Source organism: Nycticebus coucang, chromosome 3 (genome assembly GCF_027406575.1).
Source record: "Nycticebus coucang isolate mNycCou1 chromosome 3, mNycCou1.pri, whole genome shotgun sequence".
In the NCBI taxonomy this organism is placed as follows: domain Eukaryota; kingdom Metazoa; phylum Chordata; class Mammalia; order Primates; family Lorisidae; genus Nycticebus; species Nycticebus coucang.
Genome location: NC_069782.1, coordinates 61,985,516 through 61,998,318, shown reverse-complemented (window position 1 = coordinate 61,998,318; position 12,803 = coordinate 61,985,516). Strand labels below are relative to the sequence as shown.

Genomic DNA, 12,803 nt, shown 5'->3' with positions numbered 1-12,803 from the left:
TTTTTTTTGTCTGTCATTTCTTTCTTTTTTTTTTTTTTTTTTTTATTGTTGGGGATTCATTGAGGGTACAATAAGCCAGGTTACATTGATTGCAATTGTTAGGCAAAGTCCCTCTTGCAATCATGTCTTGCCCCCATAAAGTGTGACACACACCAAGGCCCCACTCCCCTCCCTCCATCCCTCTTTCTGCTTTTCCTCCCCCCCATAACCTTAATTGTCATTAATTGTCCTTATATCAAAATTGAGTACATAGGATTCATGCTTCTCCATTCTTGTGATGCTTTACTAAGAATAATGTCTTCCACTTCCATCCAGGATAATACGAAGGATGTAAAGTCTCCATTTTTTTAAATAGCTGAATAGTATTCCATGGTATACATATACCACAGCTTGTTAATCCATTCCTGGGTTGGTGGGCATTTAGGTTGTTTCCACATTTTGGCGATTGTAAATTGAGCTGCAATAAACAGTCTAGTACAAGTGTCCTTATGATAAAAGGATCTTTTTCCTTCTGGGTAGATGCCCAGTAATGGGATTGCAGGATCAAATGGGAGGTCTAGGTTGCGTGCTTTGAGGTTTCTCCATACTTCCTTCCAGAAAGGTTGTACTAGTTCGCAGTCCCACCAGCAGTGTAAAAGTGTTCCCTTTTCTCCACATCCATGCCAGCATCTGCAGTTTTGAGATTTTGTGATGTAGGCCATTCTCACTGGGGTTAGATGATATCTCAGGGTTGTTTTGATTTGCATTTCTCTAATATATAGAGATGATGAACATTTTTTCATATGTTTGTTAGCCATTCGTCTGTCATCTTTAGAGAAGGTTCTATTCATGTCTCTTGCCCATTGATATATGGGACTGTTGGCTTTTTTCATGTGGATTAATTTGAGTTCTCTATAGATCCTAGTTATCAAGCTTTTGTCTGATTGAAAATATGCAAATATCGTTTCCCATTGTGTAGGTTGTCTCTTTGCTTTGGTTGTTGTCTCCTTAGCTGTACAGAAGCTTTTCAGTTTAATGAAGTCCCATTTGTTTATTTTTGTTGTTGTTGCAATTGCCATGGCAGTCTTCTTCATGAAGTCTTTCCCCAGGCCAATATCTTCCAGTGTTTTTCCTATGCTTTCTTTGAGGATTTTTATTGTTTCATGCCTTAAATTTAAGTCCTTTATCCATCTTGAATCAATTTTTGTGAGTGGGGAAAGGTGTGGGTCCAGTGGGTCCTGTGGGTCCAGGATCATATGATCCTCTCAATAGATGCAGAAAAAGCATTTGATAAAATCCAGCATCCTTTTCTAATTAGAACACTGAAGAATATAGGCATAGGTGGCACATTTCTAAAACTGATCGAAGCTATCTATGACAAACCCACAGCTAATATTTTACTGAATGGAGTAAAACTCAAAGCTTTTCCTCTTAGAACTGGAACCAGACAAGGTTGTCCTCTGTCACCTTTACCATTCAACATAGTGCTGGAAGTTCTAGCCAATACAATTAGGCAAGACAAGGAAATAAAGGGAATCCAAATGGGAGCAGAGGAGATCAAACTCTCCCTTTTTGCTGACGACATGATCTTATACTTGGAGAACCCCAAAGACTTAACCACAAGACTCCTAGAAGTCATCAAAAAATACAGTAATGTTTCAGGATATAAAATCAATGTCCATAAGTCAGTAGCCTTTGTATATGCCAATAACAGTCAAGATGAGAAGCTAATTAAGGACACAAGTCCCTTCACCATAGTTTCAAAGAAAATGAAGTACCTAGGAATATACCTAACGAAGGAGGTGAAGGACCTCTATAAAGAAAATTATGAAATCCTCAGAAAGGAAATAGCAGAGGACATTAACAAATGGAAGAACATACCATGCTCATGGATGGGAAGAATCAACATTGTTAAAATGTCTATACTTCCCAAAGCAATCTACCTATTCAATGCCATTCCTATCAAAATACCAACATCGTACTTTCAAGATTTGGAAAAAATGATTCTGCATTTTGTATGGAACCAGAAAAAACCCCGTATAGCTAAAGCAGTTCTTAGTAATAAAAATAAAGCTGGGGGCATCAGCATACCAGATTTTAGTCTGTACTACAAAGCCATAGTGGTCAAGACAGTATGGTACTGGCACAAAAATAGAGACATAGACACTTGGAATCAAATTGAAAACCAAGAAATGAAACTAACATCTTATAACCACCTAATCTTCGATAAATCAAACAAGAACATACGTTGGGGGAAAGACTCCCTATTCAATAAATGGTGTTGGGAGAACTGGATGTCTATATGTAAAAGACTGATCTTTGATTAACCAAACAAGAACATTCACTGGGGGAAAGAATCCCTATTCAATAAATGGTGCTGGGAGAACTGGATAACCACATGTAAAAGACTGAAACTGGATCTGCATCTTTCTCTACTCACTAAAATTGATTCAAAAGGGAGAAAAGATATAAATCTAAGGCATGAATCAATAAAAATCCTCGAAGAAAGTATGGGGAAGATACTTAAAGATACCGGCCTAGGGAAAGATTTTATGAAGACTTCCATGGCAATTGCAGCAACAACAAAAATAAACAAATGGGACTTAATTAAGCTGAAAAGCTTCTGTATGGCTAAGGAGACAACAATCAAAGCAAATAGACAACCATCAGAATGGGAAAAGATATTCGCATATTATGAATCGGACAAAAGCTTGGTAACTAGAATCTACAGAGAACTCAAATTAAGCAACAACAACAAAAAGCCAACAATCCCCTATATTGGTGGGCAAGTGATATGAACAGAACCTTCTCTAAAGAGGACAGATGAATGGCTAACAAGCATATGAAAAAGTGCTCATCGTCCCTAATTATCAGAGAAATGCAAATCAAAACCACTCTGAGATATCACCTAACTCCACAGAGAATGGCCCACATCACAAAGACTCAAAGCTGGCATGGGTTGTGGAAAGAAGGAACACTTTCACGCTGCTCGTGGGACTGCAAACTAATATAACCTTTTTGGAAGTAAGTATGGAGAACCCTCAAAGAACTCAAACTAGACCTCCCATTTGATCCTGCAATCCCATTACAGGACATCTACCCAGACAAAAAAAAAAAAATTTACCATAAGGACATTTGCACTAGACTGTTTATTGCAGCTCAATTTACAATTGCCCAATTGTGGAAAGGACCTAAATGCCCACCAAACCAGAAATGGATTAACAAGCTGTGGTAAAAATGATGGTGACGTTATATCTTTTGTATTAATCTGGATGGAGATGAAATACATTCTTCTGGCTCAGCACCTGTAGCTCAGCAGCTAGGGTGCCAGCCATATACCCCAGGGCTAGCAGGTTCGAACCCGGCCTGGGGCTGCAAAACAATGACAACTACAAAAAAAAAAAAAAATAGCCAGGCATTGTGGTGGGTGCCTGTAGTCCCAGCTACAGTCTGAGGCAAGAGAATCGCTTAAGCTCAAGAATTTGAGGTTGTTTGAGGTGTTGTTGCTGACACCACAGCACTCTACCAAAGGCGACAAAGTGAGACTCTCAAAAAAAAAAAAGAAATACATTATTCTTAGTAAAGCATCACAAGAATGGAGAAGCAAGAAAGCAAGAATCCAATGTACTCACTTCTGATATGAGGACAATTGAAGCTAGTACATGGTGGGGAGAGGGGAAAGAGGGAATGAGGGAGGGGGTGTGGGGCCACAATGTATGATACACCTCTTGGGAGCAGGACACTATTAATAGAGGGACTTCACCCAGCAAACGCAAGCAGTATAACCTGGCTTATTGTACCCTCAATGATTCCCCAACAATAATAATAAAAAAAAGAACTTGAATCTATCTATCTGTCCAAGGCTAAAAATATCATGTCTTTCTTTCTCTCTCTTCTTTCTTTAGATAGAGTCTTGCTTTGTTGTCCCAAAAGACAGTGGTGTGATCATAACTCACAGCTCCTCAAACTCCTGCCTCAGCCTCCCGAATAGCTGAGAGTATAGGGACGTGATACTGTGTCCAGCTAATTATTTTATATTTTGCAGAGACAGGATCTTGCTCTTGCTCAGGCTGGTCTTGAATTCCTGAGCTCAAGTGATTCCCTCCCTCAGCTCCCCAGAGTTTTGGGATTATGGGCATGAATCACCTTGTCTGGCCTCTTGCCTTTTAATATTGGGAATGATGAAGACCCAAAGTAGTCCAAGAGAATGGACTGCTGAGATTCTGGCTTTTCCTCAGTAGTTGAGGATTTTCTCACTTAGGGCAGAAAAAAAATGTATGGTGAATTGCTAGGCATATTTAAAAATCACATCTGAAGCCACAAAGCTTACAGCAGTTCTTTCTGGTTCTGTCAGCTGAACACAACCAGAGAGATGAAAATCTATTTGCCACTGTTCTCCAAGGTGAAACATCTGTCCTTCCATCCTCTGCAGAGGATGTGCTGGTGGACTTGGCATTTGGAGTCCTGAAGTGAGTCTCTGGTGTGAGTCCCTGCCTACTCTCCAGCCTATGCCTGATCTGAATCTCTATGGCTACTGGTCCCAGCACCTGTAACCATGGGCTAGGACTCTAATGTAGGAGTGTTCAAAGAGACACTACTAAGGTGTGAACTTGGACCCATGGGTCAAGTTATCCCTTGTCAGACAGATCTGGATGCCCAGGAATGCTTGATTCTTTATATTTAAAAAATGGGGTAGACCTTTTGTCTTCACCAGTTCCCATTGTGTGTTCTGTGGAGGCCACTTGTTTCCACAGCATGGCCCCATGCAGCCCCTGGGGAGGAAGGCCCTCTGAAGCCAGCTGCCAGTGTGGAGGGGTTTCTTCCTATACCCCACACCCTCACCAAGTGACCTTCAGCCTCCTCTGGACACAACCCAAAGGGCACAAAAGAAGGCTATATTTGGGCTGAAGCTATAAGAGTATGTCTTTCTGCTCCCTATAGTGAAAATAAGGACAACAGAAAACGTTCTTATCAAACTCACCATTTGGGCGATTAACTTTTAGGATTTATAATACTGATGAAACCAGAAGTAAACACTCAAACCATTTGGTCAGAAGTCGGAAATCAGTCACTGAGGCTGTGGGTGGCAATTTGCTTCAGTCTTCATGCTCTGTTTTTGGGATTAACTTCAAGTCCCACTAAACAAAGCTCTGATATGAACAAACTGGTGGATGCAGGAACTGTATTTCTGTTGCAGTCTCAGGCCATTCTTGTTCTTGGCTCCAGGAAAGTCCCTCGAATCTCTGTGACATCCTTGTGAGATGTTCCCATGCCAAAAATAAGCCAATGAACAATAACAGGGCAAGAAGAGGAATAAGGAATAAGATTCTCATCCAAGATAACTCCCCAGGAGCATGACAGTGTGTGTATGAAGAAATTCAATTTTTCCAAAGCAAGCCAGACAATTAACCATAGTAACTGGGTGGCTGAGGGTCTGAGTAGCACATTTGCTTGCAATAAGATGGTTCTGAACCCGGAGGACACTGCTGTTTTTCTCAGTACCTTTGTGATGTATGATCCCAAGATATTCTACCATTATAAGTGGATGCAGTTTGCTAAAATCAAACCTGAAAATCAGGGTTGTCTGTGAGGAAAGCTTTCCAATCTCTAAACTTGGTTCCACCTAGCTGGTCCTCTAGGGGACATGTATGTCTGGTCTCCTGTAGTCACGCAGGCCCGGGGATGCTGATGGCTCTGAGGCACTGAGTGGGGATGTAGGAGAAGCAGACACACCTCTGACAGAGCAGCGAGTGCCACCCCATAATATCACAGACTCTAGAAAGCATGCAACTTCTTGCTAGAAGAGAGGGAGAAAGAACAGGAACTCCATGCCTGTCTTCAGAGCCAGGTCTTTGGGATCCCTCTGGACACGGGAAGAGAGAGATTACATTCAGGAGGCCTCTTCTTCTGATATCAGAGTGACCCCTGAAACACACTGGGACCAAACAAAAACAAAAAACCAGGGACAAAGCTAGACCATTATCTTCTATTTCCAGAGATTAGCTCCACGCCAAAACAAGAAGGTGGGTAATTGAAAATCAATCAGTATAATCCATCATATTAATACCATAAAGAAGAAAAAATATATGATCACACCAATGAAGAAAAAGAATTTGACAAAATTCAACAACTATTTATAATAAAGACTCACAGAAAATTTGAAATAGAAAGGAAATACCTCAGCCCGAAAAAGTATATTTATGAAAAGTCCACCTTTAATATCTTAGTTAGCAATGAAAGACCGAAGTTTTTCCCCCCTAAGACTGGGAACAAAGCAATACAATTTATAATAGCTCCTAACCCACAAAACACCTAGGTATAAATCTAACAAAACATGTCCAGGAGCTGTATGCTAAAAATCATAAAATGCTGATGAAAAAAATCAAAGTGGATCTAAATAAGTGGGAAAACATACCATGGTCACAGTAAAGAGGTCAGTTCTCCCCAAATTGATTCAATGCAATTTAATAAAAAAATCTTAGTAGGATTTTTTTGTAGACATAGATAAATTGACCTAAAACTTATACAGGGGCATTAAGTTTATATAAATAGCCAATATAATATTAAAGAAGAAACAAAGTAGAAGGAGCCATTCTACTTAATTTTAAGACTTACTGTAAAGCCATAGTAATTAAGACTGTGCTATTCACAAAGGGATAAGCACACAGATCAGTGGAATGGAATACAATGTCCTAAAATTGACCCACACCCATACAGCCAATTATTTTAATAAAGGTGCAAAAGTAATCCCATGGAAAAAGGATAGTCTGTTTAATAAATGAGGCTAGAACAACTTGTTGTTTCATATGAGAAAAAAACCACTCAACTTAAACGTTCTATCTATTCAAATTAACTCAATAAGAAAGGTATTTAAATGTAAAGTGTAAAACTACAAAACTTTGAAAGAAAACAGGAAACCTGTACACAGACAGAATTCTTAGACCTGGCATCAAAAGCGTGAGCCAAAAATGAAAAATTGATAAATTAGATGTCATCAAAATTAAAAAAAAAAATTTTTTTCTCCACAAAAGATAACTCTTTAGAGAATGAAAAACACACTACAGAATGGGAGAAAATATTTTCAAATCACCTATCTGAAAGGGGACTTGTATCCACTTGTATCCAGAATGTATATTAATATAAAGAATTCTCAAAACTCAGCTGTCAAAAACAACCAACCCAGTTTAAAAAAATAAGAAAATGTGTTGAACTGGCATTTCACCAAAGAGAAAACAAGCACATGAAAATCTGCCTTCCATCATCAGCTATAAAGAAAATGCAAGTTACAACCACAGAGAGGCCTATTAGAATGACCAGATTAAAGGGTACTGACAACATCACGTTCAGACGATGAAGTGGATCGACAAGAAATCTCAGGTGTTACTGGTGGGAAGGCAAAGTGGTACAACCACTTGGGAAAACTCTTAGGTGGTTTCTGATAAGTTAAACATACACATTTATGAGTAGCAATTCCACTTGTAGAGATTTACCCAAAAGAAAGAAAAATACATGTCCATACAAAAACCTGCATGTGATTACTTTGAGTTGGTTCATTCATAATTTCCCCCAAATGGAAACCATCCAAATGGTCCTCAACTAGTAAATGAATAAATAAACTGTATCATAGTGGAATATCACTCAATAACAAAAAAGAACCAAACTCTGATCCGTGGCAGTGGTTCTCAACCTTCCTAATGCTGTGATGTATTTGCATTGTTATAAAGGGGTTGCAATCCACAGGTTGAGAACTGCTGGCATACAGCAACTTGATTAAATCTCAAAGGCACCACACAGAGTCAAGGAAGCTAATCTCAAAGTGTTGTCTGCTGTATGATTCTGTGTTTACAACATGCCTATAAAGATAAGACTACAGTGCCAGGGAACAGGTTAGGAGTTGTGGGGTTGTCGGGGCTGAGGCCAGTGTGGGGGAGGTTGTGACTGCCAACAAATATCATGTAGGGGTTTTCTGGGAGTCCTGATTGTGGGGTGGTTACACAAACCCACACGTGTCAAATTCATAGGGATGTATGCCAAAAAGTCAATTTCACTGTGTTAATTTAAAAAATGAAACAAAAGTAAACCTGGAAAACTGAGTTTTAAAAGCAAAGGCTTTTTAAAAGCAGGTAAATAATTTTTTTCCACAGGAACATGGAAGTAAGAATTCAGTAGAGTTCTGCAGGGAAACTTTCTCTTGTTTGGGCGGGTCCAGTTTTCAGGGTGATGAACTGAGCTAAGTCTCTGATAACAGTAACAGCGATGGTAGCAGTGACGACAGTAATAGCAGCAGCACTAGCGCTGGGAGGTGCTTTATTCATTCACTCTTCGCCATGTCCCGTGAGCACGGCTTGTCTTCCTCTTTGTACCAATGATAAACTGAAATTCAAAGAGCTCTACAGACCTGCCTAGGGTCGCTGGGCCCAGGTGAGGCTGGCAGGACTGCCACATCGGCCACCTGGGTCCACAGCAGATGATAGTTCCCCCTAGGTCTTTGGGTTGCCTCTTACTTCCCATCCCTGCTGCTGAAAGTCTTACACTACCCTGTTGGCCCTCGGGAGCCTCCTACATACCGTGGCTGGTGATGACCGGGAGGTATGGGCCAGAGAATGTCGTGCACCGTCTATGCCCCCATGGATGAGATAGGCTCCCGCGCTGGAGACGAGGGGGCTTCCCCCAACATCCATGGTGATGCCCACCATGCTGTGGGAGGGTACCGTGGGTGGGGACGAGGCTGCCACTGTCACCTGGGTGCCACCCGGGGCCTCGAAGTAAGAAGCTGCGCTACTGGGGGCGTACATCTGAGGCTCGGGGTTGTAGGTATAGGCCGTTCGTCTGTTAGAAAGAGAGAAGTCACTGTGAAACTGTCTGGGTTAAGTGCTTCGTCTGAGTTTCAAAGGAATCCAGCAGAAGTTCAGGTAAAGACTGGAACCCCATGAGACCAGGCATATGGAGCAATCTGGACATGGCATATGGAATTCAAACATAGAACAAAGTTCAACACTGCCATCTCTGGCTTGGCACCTGTAGCTCAGTGGCTAGGGCGCCAGCCACATACACTGGAGCTGGTGGGTTTGAATCCAGCCTGGGCCTGTCAAACAATAACGACAACTACAATAAAAAAATAGCCAGGTGTTGTGGCAGGTGCCTGTAGTCTTAACTACTTTGCAGGCTGAGGCAAGAGAATCACTTGAGCCCAACAGTTTGAAGTTGCTGTGAGCTGTGACGCCACAGCTCTCTACTGAGGGTAGATACAGTGAGACTCTGTCTTAAAAAAACCAAAAAACCTGCCATCTCTGAAAATATTCAGATGACAGACTGACTAATTGAAAACCGACCATTTAAAAATTCTATATGGGTAAATGGGTCACAGAGGGAGCTCCTCTGTGGAGATTCTGAAACAGTTTTATATCTTACTGTGGTGGTTACACAAATCTATACATGTGACAAAACTGAACAGAAATATACACACGTATGCACACACAAAAAGGAATGTGCATAAAGATGGTAAAACGCAATGAAGTCCGCAGGCCTGCTAACAGCACTGCCCCAGTGTCAGTGTCCAGGTTTTAAGATTATCCCATAGTCAATAAACAGTGTCACCACTGGGACAAGCTGGAGGAGGAACGGTCCATGGGATTCCAGGTACTAATTTTGTAACTTCCAGAAAGTTAAAAAGAATGAAATTGTATAAGAAAAAGAATTTCCGAGTGACACCAAGGATTCATATTCATCTAATATTCCTTTTTTTTTTTGGCCGGGGCTGGGTTTGAACCCACCACCTCCGGTGTATGGGGCTGGCGCCCTACTCATTGAGCTCAGGCACTGCCCCATCTAATATTCCTTTAATGCCTGAATTAAAGGATTAGCAATGTCTGTTGAAACTGAAATTTTTATTTATTTTTATTTATTTATTTTTTGAGATAGAGTCTCACTTCATTGTCCTCAGTTGAGTGCTGTAGTGTCACAGCTCACAGCAACTTCAAACTCCTGGGCTCAAGTGATTCTCTTGCCTCAGTCTCCCAAGTAGCTGGGACTACAGGCACCCGGCATGCTTGACTATTTTTTTTGTTGCAGTTGTCACTGTTGTTCACACACCCACCAGCCTGGTGTATGCGGCTGGTTACACTGAGTTACAGGCGCTGGGCTGAAAATGGAATTTTTAAATTAAACTTGAGTACTGCCATCTATTTGTCCCCCAAGGTGACATCCTGTATGATTGTAGTATAACATCAAAACTGGGAAAGTGACCTCAATACAACATATGGAGTCTATGTTGACTCCCCAGTTTTACATGTACTCATTGATGTCAGTGCTTCACAGTCTTAAATGTGGTGCTTTAGGAAGTCCTACAACTCAGAAATCACACCAAGCCCTTGCTCTTGTGAAGCAAGTCAAAACACAAAAATAAACGTGTCTCAAGCAAAATGAACTGCAACAGAGATGCATAATTCTCTGCCCCAAGCATCATGTAGTTAGAGAGCAGACACCATAGGGGTCCTTGAGAAATGGAAAATCAAGTTTTATCAACATGATAACAAGCTAGAGTTTAACAAAGGTAGCAAAGGTTTTGAGACTGCAAAGACTGAAACTTCAGAACTAAAAGTTGGATGAGTTTTTAGTTTTTTCTTTTAAAGACTGCCTTTTCTAGAAGTAAAAGAAAAAATACAAAGGTCTCTACAGTGTTGTGCTGTCCTAGTACTATGTTAATAGCATTTAGTGAATAGCATTTATCTCTGAAAAGATAAGGGACAGAAATTTGTTCAAACACATCCCCAGAGGGAAGAAGGAGGAAGCTTCATGAGAGAAGGTTCTGGATGTGGTCCCTGAGGGACATGCACGTACATGGTCCCGTTCGTGTAGACGGCATCTCCCCCCTCCACGTACTGCACCTGGGCAGGGTACACGTGCTGCACGGGCTGGACCTGCAACAACAGCAAATGCATTGTATTACAGCAAGTAGTTCTCTTGCCAATTATTTCTGGATCATTCAAGCTGAAAATGGCCTCTGCTGCCTTTTATGAATATTTAGTACCAAGTACAATTTACCCTCCCACAGTCAGCACTCCTAGAAAAATGCCAGGAAAGACAGTAACAAAAGGACAACAGATCCTCAAGGGGCCCAAATGGCTCACAAATGTGCTGCAGATCTTCAGAGTTCTGCTGTGGTTTCTGAGTCTGGGCTCACTTCTGCTGTGGTGCTCCAGGGAAGCAAGATCAGTGGCCCCTAATCTGTATACACAGCAGCATGGCTTCTATCCAGAGTGGTGGAAGCCAAAGTCGTGAACAAAGCTCCAACCTTGGCATGTTGGACAGTTCCTGGTATGGGCAGATGGCTCAAGCTGATAACATTCTACCAGCCCCTCTCCCTAACACTCCCTGACTGAGAGGAGAGAGAGGCTCTAACATCTGGGCAGAGTGGGAAGGAGCAACACACCTTGAGAGATGGGGTGATGGGAGGATCCTAGTGCCCACCCCATGCCCTGTCCAGCACTTTGCGCATGGAACTCTATAAACTCTCACCAAGGAGGGCATCTTAATGGGTGCCCAGGTCAACATAATTGTGGGGTGAGAAGATGGAGGGCCACTGTGGTGGACTGATTTGGGTCTCGTGATGACCTTTTTCTAAAGCCTTCGCCTGAAGCTGCAGGATGGGGCTGACCTGCATGGACCTCCAGGACAACCAAGCATGGTATACATGTGCCCAAGGCACAACCCTGTAATAACAAGTTCCAGGAGAGACCATGTGCTGGGTGTTATCACCAGGGGTGGAAGTTGAACATCAAACTCCAGGGAACCAAGTGAAATGCAGAAGTCACCTGGCGAGCTTGAGTTGCCCTGAGTTGAAGAAGCCTCTAGAATCACACATAGGTCTCTATCTCCCCTTCCTTGATGGTATTCCTGAAGAGAGATAGGAGCCACTGCCCTAAGATCTTGTGTCCATACTGGGTCTACAAACCTTCCCCATTCCTATGGACACAGCCACCTGACAACATCTATAGATATGCTACTAATCTAAGCAGAACACCTTTGAAGAGGCAGGTGCATTTTCTAGGCTCTGAATTAACTTTAACTCAGGATTCTACAGAGCAGAGTGTGCAAACTCTAACCTAAGGGCCAAATCTGGCCCACTGCCTGCTTTTGTAAGTAAAGTTTTATTGGTACACAGCCATGACCATTTGTTTACATTGCTGCTTTTGTACTTCAGTGGCAGAATCCAATAGTTGTTTCAGAAACTGCCTAGCCTACAAAACCAAAAAAAGTAGTATTTGGCTTTTTTTTTAGAAATGGTTTGCTGAGTCAGTCATGCTACGAATACACCTGTAATCCTAGCACTCTTGAGAGGATGAGGCTTGAGATTACAGTGAGCTAGGATGACATGGGTGGATTGCCTGAGCTCAGGAGTTTGAGATCAGCCCGAGTACCAGAAAGACCTTGTTTCTACTAAAAATAGCTAGGCGTTGTGGCAGGTGCCTGTAGTCCTAGCTACTTGGGAGGCTGAGGCAAGAGGATCACTTGAGCCCAAGAGTTTGAGGTTGCTATGAGCTGTGATGCCAGGGTATTCTACCGAGGGCAACAGAGTGAGACTCTGTCAAAAAAAGAATAAAAAGAAAAGAAAAAAGAAGGAAAAGGAAAAGGAAAGGCCGGCCCTTCTAGATCCACTGACTGTCCCTGAGATACGATCTGGGTTACTATTTGGGTGATGAGCTGTGCTTTCAAACTTTATTTTTAGATAATTCAATTCACAAGAGACATCTCCTCTGTCACGCACTCATCTGAGGGTACAGCACTTGCTTGCAGATGAGTCTTCCTCTCCAGGAGGTACTGTG

The 12,803-nt window shown here is 41.9% G+C and overlaps 1 protein-coding gene across 10 annotated transcripts in view; it reads right to left on the bottom strand.

Moving 5' to 3' along the window:
- RFX2 (regulatory factor X2) overlaps positions 1-12,803 on the bottom strand; it is a 136,024-nt gene that overhangs the window by 42,027 nt on the left and 81,194 nt on the right. For all 10 annotated transcript variants that reach the window (XM_053585956.1, XM_053585962.1, XM_053585963.1 and 7 more), the window contains 2 exons: positions 10,819-10,898; positions 8,547-8,808 (listed from right to left, as the gene is read on the bottom strand). In XM_053585956.1, coding sequence (XP_053441931.1) covers positions 8,547-8,808; positions 10,819-10,898 — 342 coding nt within the window. The remainder of the gene's footprint in view (positions 1-8,546; positions 8,809-10,818; positions 10,899-12,803) is intronic.